The sequence below is a fragment of the Papio anubis genome, chromosome 1, assembly GCF_008728515.1.
Source record: "Papio anubis isolate 15944 chromosome 1, Panubis1.0, whole genome shotgun sequence".
NCBI lineage: Eukaryota > Metazoa > Chordata > Mammalia > Primates > Cercopithecidae > Papio > Papio anubis.
The window spans coordinates 56875937-56894765 of NC_044976.1; the positions used below are offsets into that span (position 1 = coordinate 56875937).

General features: G+C 36.8%; 1 protein-coding gene across 6 annotated transcripts in view; it reads right to left on the reverse strand.

The window, feature by feature from the left end:
• Positions 1 to 18829, reverse strand: part of OMA1 (OMA1 zinc metallopeptidase) — a 288829-nt gene that overhangs the window by 216592 nt on the left and 53408 nt on the right. For 5 of the 6 annotated variants that reach the window (XR_001900990.3, XM_009209474.3, XM_009209469.4 and 2 more), the window contains one exon: positions 4951 to 5408. The exons of the other annotated variant lie outside the window; for it this stretch is intronic. Coding sequence is in view for 4 of the 5 variants with exons in the window: in XM_009209474.3 (XP_009207738.1) it covers positions 5199 to 5408 (210 nt within the window). In the remaining variant the exon portion in view is untranslated. Of the gene's footprint in view, positions 1 to 4950; positions 5409 to 18829 lie in introns of those variants that run through there. 6 annotated transcript variants of the gene reach the window in all.

Consider the following 18829-nt stretch of genomic DNA (forward strand, 5'->3'; position numbering starts at 1 on the left):
AGGAAATCAGGAACAATCTCCAGACCACAAGGAGCCGTAATGGATTAATAGAGTTAGGTTAATTATTATTAGTAGTAGTAGTATTGAGACTGAGTCTTGCTCTGTCGCTCAGGCTAGAGTATAGTGGCATGATCTCGGCTCACTGTAACCTCTGCCTCTCCTGGGCTCAAGTGATTCTCCTGTCTCAGTCTCCCGAGTAACTGGGATTACAGGCACCTGCCATCATAACCACACCTGGCTAATTTTTGGATTTTTAATAGAGACAAGGTTTCACCATGTTGGCCAGGCTGGTCTCAAACTCCTGACCTCAAGTGATCGGCCTCCCAAAGTGTTGGGATAACAGACGTGAGCCACTGTGCCTGGTTGAGTTAGGTTAATCAAACACACACACACACACACACACACACACACACACACACACGCGAACTAAAACAAAACATGCCATGTTACGAGGTGATTAACAGGAATTTCATCCTTCACATGTATACCTATGCTTAAAATGGATATTTTTACCATCTGTCATAGACTATTAAAACGGGTGCTTTTAAATAAGGGAAAAAGAAGTATTCGCCCTGCTATTCACAAGTGAAGGGTGGAGGGAAGTGCACATTTTTCATCCTCACTTCCTATATGAGATTTGTTCAAGGAAGTGGCAGTACATGGAGGAAGAGGACGGACTTTGGAGTCAGAAGATGAGAGGGTTTGAACCAGTTCTGCCATTGAGAGGTGAGTAGTGCTGGACACACATTGACTAATATTTTTGAGCTTCAGTTTCCAGGTAAGTGGAGGTAACAGCTCCCTTTCCAAAGAATGCAGTATTGCAGAAAGAACACTGGATTACAAATCAGTGAATTCCTTAGTTCCAATCCCATTTCAGCCATTTACTTGAATGCATACTTGGATCACTTGCCTAATTCCTCCAAGCTTTAGTTTTCTCCCCTATGAGTAAATAATGCCATTTGTCCTTTCAATTTCATAGGCTGGTTTTGAGGATATAATTCAGTACAAAACAAGACAAAACAAACAAAAAAACCTTGTAAATAGTAAAGCAAATATGCTAATGAAAATCTGCTATCATATCAATATAAAATTTAAGCTACTTTTTTTATCAGATTAAATGTCATTTCAGATAAAATTCTCAAGGGATCTATCTTGTTTCTTTGCCTACTGAAAGGATAAACATTAGGTTTTAATTCTAGTTCTGGCACTTACTTCGTAAGCCCTGTGGTTGCATATCTCCCACCATGCAGTAGTCATTCTCTTTGAGTGGTATTGACTCGTACCCATGCTCAGCTCCAATGGTGGATCCTGATAAGTCCAAGCCAATCGAGATAATGCCATCCCCTGCCAGGCGATTGCTTCAGGGGTGCAGTTAGAGTGTTAAAGGCTTTGCTTCAATAGTTGGGGTGTGAGTCAGTCACACATCCAGCTGGATGTGAAAGCATGCAACCCTGGGAGCTGCTGGCAGCCATCTTGATATCACCAGGGAACAGCTGAGAAAGATTGCAAAGAAAAGAGCCCTTGCTCTGACAATTATCATGAGCCCCTGGATTAAACTGTGCCTGAAGCAGCATACTTCTGGGCTTTTCTGTTAGGTTGAGGCAACAAATTTTCTTGGTTGGGTTTCTGTTGGTTTCTCTGTTCTTGCAAGTAAAAAACCTTAAGAAATACACCATGTAACCTTGAGCAACTTCCCTTACCCTCTAAACTTCAGTTTCATGATAACAGGGCATAGTAGAATAGAATGCCTACAATAAATAGGGTCACTGTGTGGTTCGACAGTGCTTGAAAAATGCTTAGCACCATGCATAGTTGATATGGTTTGACTCTGTGTCCCCACCCAAATGTCATTTCAAATTGTAATCCCCATGTGTCAAGAAAGGTAAGTGATTGAATCATGGGGGCAGTTTCCTCCATGCGGTTCTCCTGATAATCAGTGAGTTCTCACCATATCTGATGGTTTTAAGGGGGAGTTTTCCCTGCTCTTGCTCGCTCTTTCTTGCCTGCCACCATGTGAGACATGCCTCTTCCCCTTCCGCCATGATTGTGAGATTCCTGAGGCCTCCCCAGCCATGTGGAACTGTGAGTCAATTAAATCCCTTTTCTTTATAAATTACCCAGTCTCGGGTGTGTCTTTATAGCAGTGTGAAAATGGACTAACAGTACAAAGTATGCATTCAGTATATGGTAACAATTTTTATTACATTTGCAGCTCTAAACTTTGTGTTAAATGCTTTAAGTATATCATTTCACTTGGTCATTGGTCAAGCTAGGATTGTAAAATGGTCCCCATTTTACAATTAAGAAATGAAGGTTGGAGAGTTTATGTGACTTGTCCAGGGTTCCATAACTACAGAAGCAGAGATTTTACAGAGTATGATTGTTTCTCCTTTTTTTCAATCCTTTGAACAGATGATTATTGTACAGTGTCAATAAAATGTTAGTTGAATGCCTATAATGTGCAAAGCATTATAAGTATATAGCAGTAAATATATATGCTGTCCTTCAGTTTTAGAGGATAGTCTCACACTATCTGAATTATAGAGAAGATCACGTTGAGTTTGTGTCTTGGATTTATTAGCATCATGCTCCTAACAACTAAGTTAACCAGCCTATCATCTAAATCCTATAGGCACATGAAAAGTATTGACATGAACAAAGTAGTTCTGCAACTAAGTGTAGAACATAGAGCTTATTTCCATATAAAATTAAATATATATATATACACACACACATACACACACACACATCTTGTATTTCAACTGCTATTTAATTTCTTCTAAAACATTGAACTGAACTGTAACATTCCTTTTACATTTGATTCCACTGGTTAAAAAAAGTCTTTTTCATATACTATAAAGATATTATCTCTGCTCTTTCTGACATGGTGTCAACTTATATATGTTTCTAGCAAGTCTGAACAACACTATTAGAAGTGACAATGGGATGGAAGAAGAATAGGTCTTTGCTACATTGTTTTCTTAGGAAATCTGCAGGAAAATCTAATGCTGTGTTTTACTGTTTACCTTTAGGTGACATTCTCCAAGTGTCTTTATGTGTTATGGAGTGCCTTTTACAATACTCCAATCACAAGGCGTGTAAAAAATGATTATATGGAGAATAGTTAATGTAAACCTCTTTATGACCAATGTTGTCTTATGTGCAGATCAGGAAATTCCTTACAAGTAATGTATAATAAGCCCTGAGAAACATAAACAGCCTCTGAACTTGTCTTCTTAACATCTAGATATTTTGTCTAAGAGGATTTAATAGTGTCAGGACACATCCCAAATGAGATTTCACAGGCTTTCACAGGCAGGGGGAGAGGTTCTACTCTCCTACATTGCCTCATCTTCAGCTTTTCATGTCAATTTTGATAGAAGGGTCTGAGAGGAGAACCTATAAAATCAACCTGCAGAAAACACAAGTGGTCCCTGATTTCATAATTATGAGATTTTTACTTATATTGAAGCCATATGTGGGGAAGCTAATGAACAACTGAGAATAGCTTGTTCCTTGTCTTGATAGCTTAGTCTTAGATATCTGAGAGTGAAAAAATGGACAGATTTGTAGTCAGACAGATTCAGCTTTGTTCTATCTAGGTGAGAGACATTGGGTATATATATATATATATGTAACTTCTCCAAGCCTATTTGTCATTGTAAAGCGAGAATAATAAAAACTAGTAGGGCTATGGAATAAAGATAAATACAGGGCCCCGTTCATAGTAGGTACACAATACAAAGTAGACCCTTTCCTCTTTAATTCTCTAAGAAAATATTTATTTAATATAATGTATTTCAAGAAAAATGTCCTTCTTAGAAATATAACCTAAGCATAACTAGACTTCACTAGTTTGGGAATACAAATATTAAATAACTCGTATTTCCACATTTATATAATGCAGCAAGTTCTGGGCACCACTGGGGGTGTATCTTGTGCTGCTTCTCTTGTCGTTTTCCTCCAGTCCCCTTGTTGATATCCGCTGCTCAGGAAGGTCAACTTGGGGACAGCGCCTTGCCTCAGCCTCTTTTGATGGGACAGTGCCTTGCCTTTGCCTCTTTTTCTTCTCTGGGAACCCCAGAGATTCCCAAATGGTAATCTCATGGAGCAATCAAATGACACAACCTTGTTAAGACTTCAGTGTACCAGGAACATGCTGTGTCTCTGTGGAAATGCCCTCTTCCCAGTTCTGTTTCTTGCTTTGTCATCTGAACCGCTAACTGTACTTCTTTTGCCTCCCTATGAAAATGTGGCACATATACACCATGGAATACTATGCAGCCATAAAAAAGGATGAGTTTGTGTCCTTTGTAGGGACATGGATGCAGCTGGAAACCATCATTCTTAGCAAACTATCACAAGAACAGAAAACCAAACACCGCATGTTCTCACTCACAGGCGGGAACTGAACAATGAGATCACTTGGACTCAGGAAGGGGAACATCACACACCGGGGCCTATCATGGGGAGGGGGGAGGGAGGAGGGGGGAGGGATTGCACTGGGAGTTATACCTGATGTAAATGACGAGTTGATGGGTGCTGACGAGTTGATGGGTGCAGCACGCCAACATGGCACAAGTATACATATGTAACAAACCTGCACGTTATGCACATGTACCCTAGAACTTAAAGTATAATAAAAAAAAAAAAAAGAAGAAAAAAAAGAAAATGGCTTCTGCCAGTAGCATTTTCTCCAGTCATCCACAGGTGAAGACAAGGACATTCTCTATCCTGAGGCCCCCTTTTCCACATAATGCCACCCCAGTGCAAACTATTTCCTGCAAAAAGATAGCTTCAGACTGTTTCCTACTTCATCAAAACCACCCAGACTTAAAAATCCAGTTTAGGCTCAGTTGAAACCTTCTCTACAATAAAAACTACTGTATGTGCTCATTTCTCATCCACTAGGGGTCTGCCTTCTAAATCAAAAGCAAGTAGAAGACAGAGTAAAATGTATAATATAAATTTATTCTGTGACATTTTCCTCATTCAAGATATTTTAACATAGATTAAAATATATCAATATTTCATGAAAAATAAATTCTAGAAGAATTTAGATAATATCTGTAATATACATGATTTGACCCTGAATATCCTTTTTTTTTCTTCACTTCAAACATCATTTTTTAAAAAGTAACATAAAATGATAAGGATTGCAACATTCTTCATATATCTTGTGTCTCATAAATTTTAATTCAACTGCCAGTTCTTTTCTCAACTACGTATGTTAATGGTATTTGCTCCTGTTTTTGAACGGGACGAGTATCCATTTTCTGTTTCTTTGTGATATTTAGGTCTTCTTTCTCTGATTCTTCAAGAAAATGCTCCATGCTGAGTTTGAATAGTAATCGAGGGTCTGGTTTAGACAGTGGTGGGCAATTACACATCTCTCTAATTTTGAGAGCCTATAAAGACATAATAAGATAAAAAAAACTATATATACATCAATATATTCAGATTGTTTCAGTAATCCGTAATATGTTCCATGTAAAACAAATAAAGAATGCATTGTGTATTTTTTTAATAAAAGGTATCTTGATTATGACACATAAAAGGGAACCACTGATAAATCCACAGTGAACAGTTGTTTTCATGATTTGGTCAAATAGTATTATTTTAAAAACAACAACAATAGTATTAATAATCTGTAACCACTGCCCAAATGCTGTTTTGAGGGTAAACAAATCTTAGAGCTATCTCTGTGGTTTCAGTTAAACTCTAGCTGACCTGAGAACAATCATTCAGATTTTAAAAGACTCTATGAGAGGTTTTTTTCAAGAAAAAGAAAACTGCAGAATATAGATGACTGAATATACTGAAAAAAGATATATATAACTGATATAGTCTTGGGTAAAATTGATGATAAAAACCTAGTGATACAGTTTGGATACGTCTCCACCCAAATCTCATCTTGAATTGCAGTTCCCATAATTCCCACGTCATGGGAGATAACTGAATCATGGGGGCAGGTCTTTCCCATGCTGTTTTCATGATAGTGATTAAGTCTCACAAGATCTGATGGTTTTATAAAGGGCAGTTCTCCTGCACATGCCTTCTTGCCTGCTGCCATATAAGACATGACTCTTCTCCTCATTTGCCTTCCACCGTGATTGTGAGCACCCCCGCCAACCCCCGGCCATGTGGAACTGTGAATCAATTAAACCTCTTTCCTTTATAAATTCCCCAGTCTCAGGTATGTTTTAGTAGCAGCATGAGAATAAAACATTGCAAAGGAAGGAAAAGTAATCACGGTGTACTATGGAGCTCAGCTAGGACTAGTGCTTACAGTTGAAAATATCAAATCTTGATAAAACCAAAAAGTACGATTTCATCATACTGAGAAGGGGAGAGCTGCATGGGTGTGTGCATGCACAGGGTGTGACACTGGAAAGAGAGGGCTTACATCTCATCCTGTACAGTGGAAAATAAGTAAGGCCCAAAATTGAAGTTAGAACGTAGCAACATAAGCATGTTATTTAGACACAATGGGAAATACTAAACAAATCATCCAATAGAACTGGAAATAGTTATCCCTGAAACGAATGGCAGGGTCGGAGGACTGGCTGCTGATTTAAGTAACTAGCCTTAGAACTATTTAACTCTTCAAAGTGGGTATACGGATAATTTTAAGATATTAAGAACTAAAATAATTTTTAAGGAAAAATGGCCTCAGTATTTAAGGAGTTTTAAAAGAAAGACATTTAGGAGAAAAAGCTAATTTAGTTTTTTACTACTTCTGGCTTTCTGATACTGATGTGTCTTAAGGGAAGTTAATAAGGCAGTAAAGGAGACAATGTTTGGGGGACAGGTAAAATCTTAGAAAGACTATCCAGGCAAGGCCTCACTGATAAGATAATGATTTGGGGGGTCAAGAGGGGGACAGACCTGAAGGTCACGAGGAAAGAGACCATGTGGCAACCTAGGGAAAAACCATTCCAAGAGGGAGCTGCAAGTGCAATGGAGATGGGAGTGTGCCTGGGGTGTTTTGGAACAGTGAAGAAGCAGGTACAGCTAAGTGGAGTAGGGTGGAGGGCAGGAGCAGATTATGTAGGACCTCACGCTAAGGTCATGCTAAGGATTTTAAGTTTTACTCTAAACAGCCTGCCTCTAATATTTGTGGGGTCCATGGCAAGAATGAAAATGAAGGCCCAGATACCATGTCTCTAAACACCTAAAAGCAGTAAGTCAAGCTAATACATTACTACATAAAATCTGTTCTATTCTTCTACTTTGAGAAATACACATTCAAAATTACCTGGAAGTCCAGGTACAAAATTAGAATTCTTGAATTTCAGAACACGTAAGACTGCAGGGAGCTTACTGTGTAGCTGTTGACACTAGCCTGGCCCTCTCCCAGTCCTAGCTTATCTGGCACTGTAAAGGGCCTTGTGTGCATGTGTCCAAGGAAGAGATCCACATGGGCCCTGAAAGCAAGCTCAAACATGTTTGGGCAAGGAATTCCATTATCCCAGATACCCTGAGTTGGGTGTGGTAGGGGCACAGGTTCTTGTATGCAAACATTTCATTGAGTACCACAGGAGAGGGGGACTTGTAGTCAGAGACGAGCCAGATAGACGTCCTCTAAGTGAATGGGGTCAGGGCAGAAGCTTGGGTCTAGGAGCACTTCTAGCTCCCATGAGGCTATGAGTTACCGTTAAGGTAAGCTAGAGAGTTTGAAAAAGCATTACTTAATATGAAATTCTTCAGTGGCAGTGGCCTTGTCTTATTTTTCTTTGTATTTCACAGCAGATTTAAGATGTTCCTTATATCTACTGAGTGTTAAGGAAATGTTTAAGTAAACTGAATTGACATAAAAAGAAAATGTTTCCCAACTATAGCACATACAGCACTTAAGTAAACAGAAAATCAGACCCTCAGCTAAATGGTGACCTACTGTCCAAACTGGGATACCTTTGAGAATGAAAGGAGAATGCTAGTGAGATTTGCACTGAGACATCAGGCATGAGCCAAGACTGTCTCCGCAAAACTGGGACGTACGGTCACTCTTGCATTAGCTCCTTTACAACCATGTTAATTTTCTTTCCCAAGTGAGAAGTTTACCTGTCATGGCTGCTATATCAGTGTAGTGCCTACATCTAAGCACTGCACTGGGATCAGTAAAGGGGGAGAGTACAGACTCCAGCAGGTAACAGCTGGCACAGCTGAGTGTGGCAATGAGAGATGCAAAGCAACAAAGAGAGGAATAGGATGCCATCCCCTATGATCTCTGTGTATTCAGTAAAAACTCTTCTATTTTTCTTAAATTCTCTTATTCAGTCTTTTTAATACAACAAATATTTAGAACACCACAGTGAGTAAAGTGCTAGGTACACATTGGTCAGAATAGTCATGGTCCCTGCCCTGATATAATTTACTTTGTATTTCGCCATTACTGGGCATTAGAATTGTCCCCATAGTTGTGTCTATTTGGCTTTTATAAATTACCCTGCTATAAAAATCTTTGTTTAAAAAAATCTTATTTTCTCACCTCCATTTGGAGTTATGTGAAGTCTAACACCCAAAACAGAATGATCTGATCAAAGAGTAAGTGCAGGTAGATTATAATTTATGTTATATAGGACCAAACTGTGTTCTACCAGAAAGGCTTTATCAACCTTTAATGTCACCAGCAATACAGGCATACTTGAGTTGTTCACAGTTATTCACATAAGATTTCATGACTTTTATGTAGATAATGACAGAATTTCAAACCTCAGAATCTTTAGAAAATATCAGTTCAATTTTACAGATGAGGAAACTGAGTCTCAGAGAAGTTAAATGCCAGGCAAGGAACAAAAAGCTGGCTTGATCAATGTTTTTAAGAGCTTTATTTGCTAAAACTTCGAAATAACCAAGATGTCCTTCGACAGGTGAATAGATAAACTGTGGGATATCCAGACAAAAGAATATTATTCAGATCTAAGAAGAAATGAGCTATCAAGCCATGAAAAGATATGAGGAACCTTAAATGCATATTGCTGAGAGAGAAAAAGCTAATCTGAAAAGGCTACATAATTCCAACTATATGATATTCTGGAAAAGGCACAACTATGGAGACAGTAAAAAGATTAGTGGTTGCCAGGGGCTAGGGGGAGGGAGGAATGAGTAGGCACAGAGTGTATTTTTATGAGAGTGAAACTACTCTGCATGATGCTATAATGGTGGATACATGTCATTATACATTTATCAAAATGCACTGAATGTACAGCACCAAGAGTGAATCCTAATGGACTTTGGGTGATAATGATGGGTCAACATAGGTTTATCAATTGTAACTAATATTATCAATCTGGCATGGGATTTTGATGGTATGGGAGGCTGTGAGTATGCAGGGGCAGATACATAAGGGAAATCTCTATACCTTCTACTCAACCTAAAAGTTGAGGCTTTAGAGTCTAAAAATAAAAGAGTCTATTATTAAAAAAAAAAAAAAAAAAAAAAAGTTGGCCTGGAAGTAAAAAAGCTGGGTTTAGAACCTGATTTGTTTTTATTGCTTTTACCCTACATGCTTTTTGTGCTCATGCTTTTTTGCACCACATGATGTTTCTTGAGTGAATTTTTTACTGAATAAACGTACTTTGGAGATGTCTGAGCTAGGTTTCTTTAATTGCTAGAAATACTATATATTCTTCATACAGGTTTTCTATCACCACTCCTTCATGTGTGAACTGCTTCTCCTCTCCAACTATCTATCAAGCAGAATCGTGTTATGACCATACATATTTCTATCAAATCTTCATCTATTTTGCATAGTAAGATTTTATCGGATGTCTTGGTAACTTATTTTTTCTTTTTTCCTTTCCTTTCCACATTCATTTTATACATTTCAGGGTGCCAATGTCTTTTTATTTTTATAAATTCTATCTTATTAAATATACCTTCATCTCTTCAAAAGTGAGCAAAATTTTCCTACCATATAGCTAGACTATGTCTTTCCACTTCCTTTACTTTGCTTTCTGTGTTTAACTCCATGCACTGCACATAATAGGCACTTAACAAATGCATGCTAAATTTTAAACAAACATTTATAGAACACCAGCTATGAATAAATCATTATGATAAATGTCATAGAGAAAATACTCTTAGGAGTTTATGGTTTAAGAAAAAGCAGGAATGTATTCTAATAGCAAGAAAGTATGGTTCTGAGAATCCTGAGGAAGATTTGAAGTTAAATATAGAATTAGCCAGCCTAAAGACCGCAAGTGAAAGAAACTAACATCTACTGTTCACTTTCTATGTACCTTTCACTGTGTGAGGTATTTTACACATCTAAATTGACATTGGAATTTGAACCGCTTTTGAAATCTTGGGCCTGGCATAAAACACTTATCATTAAAGTGTCTATGCCAAAGAAAGGAGGACAAGGGAGAGAAGGCAGCAGGACCTTACCTACAGAAATGCACAAGTATGTACATCCAACATCCAGGAGATATCGCTTTCCTGATTTCACATATGAAGAAAACTAAAGGTTGGATTAGGTTAACTTTCTTCAAGTTAGATGGCTGAGTCAGAATTAAAACCCAAGACCCCTAAGACCACTGTTATCTTTATGTTACTATTTCCTGTGACCATCTTTCTCCCGCAACTATTAATTTCCTACATGCTAAATTTCTATAAGGGAGTGGAAGTACTGTTCAATTCTACTGCCAATTTTTCTATTTTTCACCCACTATTATATTGCTTATCTTGCCTATTATCACACATCATGCAATAATTTAACAAATATTCACGGCCGGGTGCGGCGGCTCACGCCTGTAATCCCAGCACTTTGGGAGGCCAAGGCGGGTGGATCACGAGGTCAGGAGATCGAGATCATCCTGGCTAACACAGTGAAACCCTGTCTCTATAAAAATACAAAAAAGAATTAGCTGAGTCACAGTGGTGAGAGCCTGTAGCCAGTCCCAGCTACTTGGGAGGCAGGGGAGAATGGCACAGACCCGGGAGGTGGAGCTTACAGTGAGTGGAGATCAGCGCCACTGCACTCCAGCCTGGGAAGCGACAGAGCAAGACTCCATCAAAAAAAAAAAAATCACTAAGCATCTCAACTTGTCATAGGTACTATGGATACAGCAGTGTACAAAGGCCTTACACTCTAGGGTAAAAGACAATGAACAAATAAGGTAATTTTAGTTAAGTACATGAAGAAACTAAAGAGTGAGGTGTGTTGGACGGACAATGAGTACATGGAAGGGAGGCAATTTAAGTTAATGAGGATCAAAGCCTCCCAAGCAGTGACATTTGCCTAAAGAACTGAGGGAAGAATGTTTCAGAGAAATCAGCAAGAGTAGAGGGTATAAAGGGAGGACACTATAAGCAGCCAGGGGAACATACATTGGTGTATGTTTGGACAGAAAGCCTAAGGAAGGGGCATGTATGGTGGGGTTGGTGGTGACATTAATGCAAATTACATGACTGGAAGACCTAGGAAGAGTCTGGATTTTTATTCTAAGTTATGGAATAAGATGAGAGGTCACTAGAGGGTTTTAACCAAGGAAAGGACATTACAGTGATCACTCTGGCTACATACTGAAAATAGGTTGTCAGGAGTTGAGGTGAAACGTGACATCATGAGGTGAAAAGTGGCAACAGGAAATGACTGGGTAACGTGGGAGGAGATGATGGTGACTTTTACTGGGAAAGGAGCAGTGGTGAAGTTGAGAAGGGCATGGATTCTTAATGTACTTGTTGAGGCAGTCAAGAAGATTTTTTCATGAATAGGATAGGGAAGTGAAGGAAAGAGGAATTGAAGATGAGTCTTAAATTTCCTCTTCTGTTTTAATAGCTTTTCTTTTATGATGCTGCTCATGCATCTGAGTATAATTAACTTGCTCACAGTAAATAATTACTATAATGTAATATCATATTGTCAATTAATGACCCCAGCCCATAAATTCTTTTAAAGTTATTGTTTTTATCAAATTGTCAAAACAAAATCATTTATGCTCGTAAAATTAATCAGAAACTTAATAACATACCTTTCTATACTTTGAAGGTAAAACTAATTAGTAACTAGGCAATTGTTCTTTGAATTTTTGAAAAAATTCTCCAAATTAAATCCTATCAGGGCTAGGCGTCCTTTTCTTTGCTAATTTATTATGACTCTATGGGCTCTAATATAGTTTTTAAAATTTGATTTATTTATACCTTACTTCTTTCTAAAATTAATTTGAGAAGCTTCATTCTAGCTATAATTTCTACTCCTAGCTGCAACCACTCTGGCAATTCCCCTCCCCCCTCAACACACATACACTTCAATTACTTCTGATTTTGACCCGAGCTAATAATTAACATCATCTAACTAAAAATAACATTCTCTCAAATATTTTGGTTTTCTTGCATGTTACCATACCTCTTCTCCTGATCCTATTTACATTTTACTCTTTGTCTAACTAATCTAATGATTATGACTTTGACTAAATTTCCCAAAGAACTGTCATTTTGCTTATTTCTGCTTAATTTTATTAATTATATGTACCCTATTTGAGACACTTATAGTTCTATATTTCTTTTCTCTTTTTCTAATATAGACATTTAAACTGATAAAATTTTCTTTAAATACAGATTTATTAAACACTCATGAAAATATAACTACATCATTATAAAGTTCATTGGTTTTAAGGCATCCTCTTATTGTCTATAGATTTCTCTCTTGCTTTACATGTGCAGAATTTTAATTTTCATGCGGTTATCCATCTTTTAATTTTTGTTATATTAATTTTACTATACTATGTTCTGATGATTGGAACCATAACTTTTTATTTATTTATTTACTTATTTATTATTTCAATAGGTTTTCGGGGAACAGGTAGTGTTTGGTTACATGAGTAAGTTCTTAAATAGTGACTTTTGAGATTCTGGTGCACTCATCACTCAAGCAGTGTACACTGTACCCAATGTGTAGTCTTTTTCTTTTGAGACGGAGTTTCGCTCTTGTAGCCCACGCTAGAGTGCAATGGCACGACATCAGCTCACTGCAACCTCTGCCTCCTGGGTTCAAGCAATTCTCCCGCGTCAGCCTCCCGAGTAGCTGAGATTACAGTCATGCGCCACCACGCCTGGCTAATTTTTGTATTTTTAGTAGAGACAGGGTTTCTCCATGTTGGTCAGGCTGGTCTTGAACTCCAGACCTCAGGTGATCTCCTGCCTCGGCCTCCCAAAGTGCTGGGATTACAGGCATGAGCCACCTGCCCAGCCTCAGTGTGTAGTCTTTTATCCCTCACCTCCTTCTCACTGTTTGCCCTGAGTCCCCAAAGTCCACTGTATAATTCTTACGCCTTTGCATCCTCATAGCTTAGCTCCCACTTATGAGTGAGAACATAACATTTTTATATCATGTACAGATATTTTTGTCCAAGTTTTATAATCAATATTTTCATGAAAGATGTGTATTTGAAAATACATTCTTTTTTTTAGGATTTAAAATTCTTATGCCACTTAAAATTTATTTTTCATACTATTCAGCTGAATCATTTGGTAGTTCCTTACTTGATCCGTGGTTTTCTAAGAATGGCAGGGTGCAAGCTAGTTACAATTATAAACAAACAAAAAAACAAAACTGTATATTTTATCTAAATCCTGATGGTTAGTAGATTCTGGAAACAGCACTGTTGCAACCAAGCACTTCACTGACATATTGTATGTGTTTCATTTACTAAGGATCTTCCATCATAAAAAAAAAAGTTAGTTTTTCTAGATATCATACCAAAGTGTATTAGTTCCACTGTTTTTTGTTTGTTTTGCTTCTTTTCTCCTAAACTCTTACACTTCCTCCAAGAGCAAGAAGTATAAGAACTTAGAGGGAAAGAAACATCTTCCTTATACTTACGAAAAGCAAGGTCCAAAGTCATTCTTACTCTTGTATGTCTTTAAGTTTTGTCTTTTTACCTAGGTAGCTTGTAAGAGCCTGTCTTTGCAATGAAGATTAAACACTTCATAAGTTTAAATATCTAAGCATTGTCATTTCAGGCCTTCTCATGGATGATACTCTGGGAATCTCCTAAAAATCCATCTTAAGAAATGTTACCTAAATAAAAAAATGTGATATAGAAACCACAATCAAAGAAATGAAGACATGTACAAATGAACGAATGTATCTTTCCCATTGTTATATGCAGCTTGGATTTCCTGGTGCCTTTTCAATATTCTTTCATTTTCTTAGACATTTTTTTTTTTTGCTTTGGGCTTTTTAATTTGGTTGTGCTATGTTCCTCTATCTTCCGCATCAATGAGTCTGTGCTCTGGGGTATCAATTCTGCTCTTTACAGCCTCCACCAAAAGTTTTACAGCTTCTCTGCTGAATTCACAAGTTTAACAATTTTCTGAAATGGATTTATCTTACATTTGTAAAGATGTTCTTTCAGCTTCTGTCACTTTCAGTGCAGCTAAATCAATCTTATCATGCCAGCTTCAAGTGGCATTGCTTCTATGTTCTTGCCACCTTGCCCATCCTCTCCCATAAAGTAACATTTTTAAGTTTGACCTGAGATTTGGTTTTGTTTTTCATATTTCTGCTCTTTAAAACTTATCTCACTGGGGAACAATGAATATTTCAGAGGCTTTGTTTTGTGTTGCTATTGCTGAATTTAGTTTACATGAGGGTCCTTGTAGAGTTATTAAAGACACTTAGATATTCAATACTCTTTTAACTAAGATTACCCTCATTTTTCCTTTCAACTCTGTTTTTCCAACTCTTGTACACTTACCGTTCTGATTTTTTAAAAGTCTCTCTTACCTACCTCTTAAATCTATTCTTAAATAAGAGAAAAGTGTCTGCAACATCTTTTATTCGTAATTTGTCTGGTCTGAGTTCTAAATAGATTCTACATAGATTTCTCCTGAAGGCACACTTCTCAGGTTGTTTGAAAACTGATTATTTGCAGAGGGGTGCTAAATTATCACCCCACAATTACTTGCTGGCCACAAGGAAGAAAACCACCTTTACAAACAAAGAACCAGGCCATCACCATCCAACTCCCTGATGGCCTTCAGCATCACCAAATGTGGGGCAGCCAGGTATTAAGAGACTTCCAATGCAAAGCACTTTGAAGCATAGTTGTATCACCTATAAAATACCGTTCCCAAAATTTAACTTCTATTTACAGGTATACATAGAAACAAGTTAGAAATACCATGAAGAAGCAATCAAGTAAACCCGGAATCTACAATGTGGGATTATATGTACTCAACAATTCAATGACAAGTTTTAAAACAAACAAAACAAAAGGGAGGGGGGCACTGTTCTAAAGTCAAAAGGACTTTAGGGACGTAAGGACCAAATGCAGTGTGTGGATCATGAAGTATCCTCATTTAAACAGGCCAATTGTAAAACCGTTGAGATAGAGAAATCTGATGTAGACAGAATATTTAATTTTAAAAAAATCACTATGAGTTTCCTCAGGCATGATAATGTTATGATTGTGGAAGAAAATGATACTACTTTCTGAAATGCATACTAAAGTTGATGGAGCACAGGACATATCATTCCAAAATATGACTCCAGGAGACCAGACTATGCCACCCCAAATATACCTCTTGAGCGTAAGAGTTATTTTCTACTAATTATTTTGGGAACTAGCAGACATAGGGGAAGTTCTGAAAACAGGAAGAAGTTACCCTTTTCTCAGAAAAATATGTATTTATACAGGAAATCTCTAAGTGTGTCTCCCTCTCTGTACCAGGAAGAGAAGGATGACTCTAAATCACTGGAAACTCTTATCAACAAAGAAGGTACAATCTACCTAACAAACCTTACCCTTGCTCACTGTGCTTTTCCTGACCACCTCCTCTACAACCTGGCTTTCCCTACACCCTTCTGTCTTTGTTTCAGTTGAAGATGGTATTTATGCCTGAACTCAAAGCCACCTCTTGGAGAATTATTCATTCCGTGGGTATCTCCCAGGTATACAGGAAGTATACCTGTTAATAAACTTCCATTTACCTCTTGTTAATCTGTCTTTCAATACAGGGGTTCATCTCAACTAAGAACTATGAAGCATAGACAGAAAATAATTTTTCCTCCCCTATAAAGCCCTGATATCTGGGCTTTATCTCAAAATACTTCTGGGAAAAACAGAGAGATGGGACAGATGAAGTAAGTGTACAAAAGGATTATACTGTTCAGTATCAGTGAGTGAAAAATAGGGGCTCATTAAGCTATTCAAATTATTCTCTATCTTGACATGTGTTTTAAACATTGATAGTAATAGTAAAACTAAAAGTTAAAGAAAAAAAACAAAAACCTTTTCCATTGTCTTCCATTCTCCTCTACCATTTTTGCATTCCTATAACTTCACTCTTGATTTTATAACTATGTTTTAGTTCTAAATGGCTCATGAGAGGTTTAAATCTTAAATATTTCTCCTGGAAAATAAAACTAGTCACTTTATTACCACCTCTATTTCCAACTCTCTCCCTTAATTTCTAAAAGCAAGCATATACTTTTCAGAAGGCCTAAGGAGTTAGGTATCAATGACTCTAATCCAAAGACTCACTATGCAATAGATTTAACAGAAATTAGTCAGAATACTGGGTAACTACTTTAAAAGACAGAAAAGAAATACAACAAGGATAATGCCTACATGGCTACTTATTAACAGAACAAAAACTCTACAAAGGAAATCTCTAAGTCATTTCGGCATTCCTTATTGTCTATATATCTATGTTTCTTGAATTCTCTTTTGAACTAGTTGTAACATATTACAGTTTCTCTCATTAATGAGTTAAATAAAATCTCAGAAATGTGTTCATTTTATATTTGAATGATTCATGATTTCACCTTTTAAAAAAATTATTGTTTAATTCATTTAATTTCCTTTCACAAACACTGCAATGGAAATTGGAGTCTGACTAGTTTTTGAAGTGTTCTAAAGTAAATAGGTATAAATAACTGAAGTAAATACTTTAAAGTAAATAAACATAAAAAATTAAAAATTAAGGCCACCTTGACATAGGGCAATTATCCTCTGGAATGATAAAATAATTAGGAAAGGTTTTCAAACAAACCTATAAAAGCATTTGATAATCAACTACTCCTAAATATGAACATGATAAAATCCTATCATTTGCAACAGTATAGATAAATCTGGAGGACATTATGCTAAGTGAAATGAGCCAGGTACAGAAAGAAAAATACTATATGGTCTCACTTACATGTAGAATCTAAAAAAGTCCAACTCAGAGAAATTGTGAGTAGAATAATGATTACCACAGGCTGGGGATTGGAGAGTAGGAATGGGGAGGTGTTGGTCAAAAAGTATGAAGCTTTGCCAGCCTGGGCAACACAGCAAGGCCACATCTCTACAAAAAAAAAAAAAAAAAAGGCCAGGCATTGTGGCACATTACTATAGTCCTAGCTACTCTGGAGAGTTGAAGTGGGAGAACTGCTTTAGCCCAGGAGTTCAAAGCTGCAGTGAGCTACGATCGCACCACTGCACTCCAGCCTAGGGAACAAAGCCAGACTCCAGATAGCTAGCTAGCTAGCTAGCCAGCCAGATAGGTAGGTAGGTAGGTAGGTAGGTAGGTAGATAGATAGATAGATACATACATACATACATACATACTAAAAAGCACAGTTTCAGTTAGGAAAAGTAGCTTCTGGAGATCTGCTATACAGCACTGTTACTACAGTTAACAAAACTGTACTGTATATTTGAAAATTGCTAAGAGAATAGATTTTAAACATTCTTGCCACAAAAAATAAATATGTGAGGTGATGAATATGTTAGTTGGTTTAATTCAACCATTATACAATGTATACAGATATTGAAACATCACGCTGGACTCCATAAATATATAAAATTTAAAAAATTAAAGTAAATAAAAAAATAAACACTCGTATTTAAAAAAAAAAAAACACTGGCTATACTTATTCCCAGTAACAACTAAGTATTTACAAAACAACTACTAATACACATCAGTATTCTGACAGGTATTACATATCAAGTAAAACATCAAATACTTACCCACAAAAAAAAAAAGTAAGTTTAAAAAAAAAGAAAAAAATGGAAAAAAACTAATACCAGAGAGTCTTCATGACTGGACTAAAAGCTTCCTTTGAAAACAGAAAGCAAGACATTTCAAGGGGGAAAAAAATCATCTTACTTTTTAGCATGTTTTTCTAAAAATATCAATCCTTTCCCCTTTCCCCTCAAAAGCAATTTTTTCTAATAGCCCATTCATTTCAGCCTCAAGTAGATACACATTGCATGCACCATAATGTTTTTTTTAAGGGTTTAGACAATGTTACTGTCAGGCTTCCTGGCTTTATATGATTCACAGGCCAATTCAATTACAGTAGCTGCTATGATATTTGCCTTTTCCTCAACACTCTTTATGTCAGACAAAATGAAATTCTGTAAGGTGAACAGTGTATGTTTGTGTACACTGGCCAACAACGACATTTCACTTCAATGTTAAACACTCTCATATTTTCTGCTCAAGAGATGTATAATATTAATGATTTATTCATTTACTTTGTCCAATTATAAATGCATAAGAATGATTTACATGAGTTCAAACCCCTGGCTTCCTGAAAGTGTAAAGGATTCAGAATAAAATGAGATTAATATGAATGCAGCCATCAAGTGATTCTGATATCTAAAAATTGAATGAAGTGAATTTGAAAAAGATTTTTTACAGTTTCTGAATAAAGCCAGAATTGAAAGCTCTAAAAACGTTCAAATATATATCCTATTCAAATTATGATTATAAACATAACCATAAACAATGACTAAGTTCAAATTAAATATTTTTCCTATACGTTCTATCATTCTCCATACCCTTCACCCAACAAAGAGGGGATGGCAGAGAGAAACGGGGTTCATAAGTG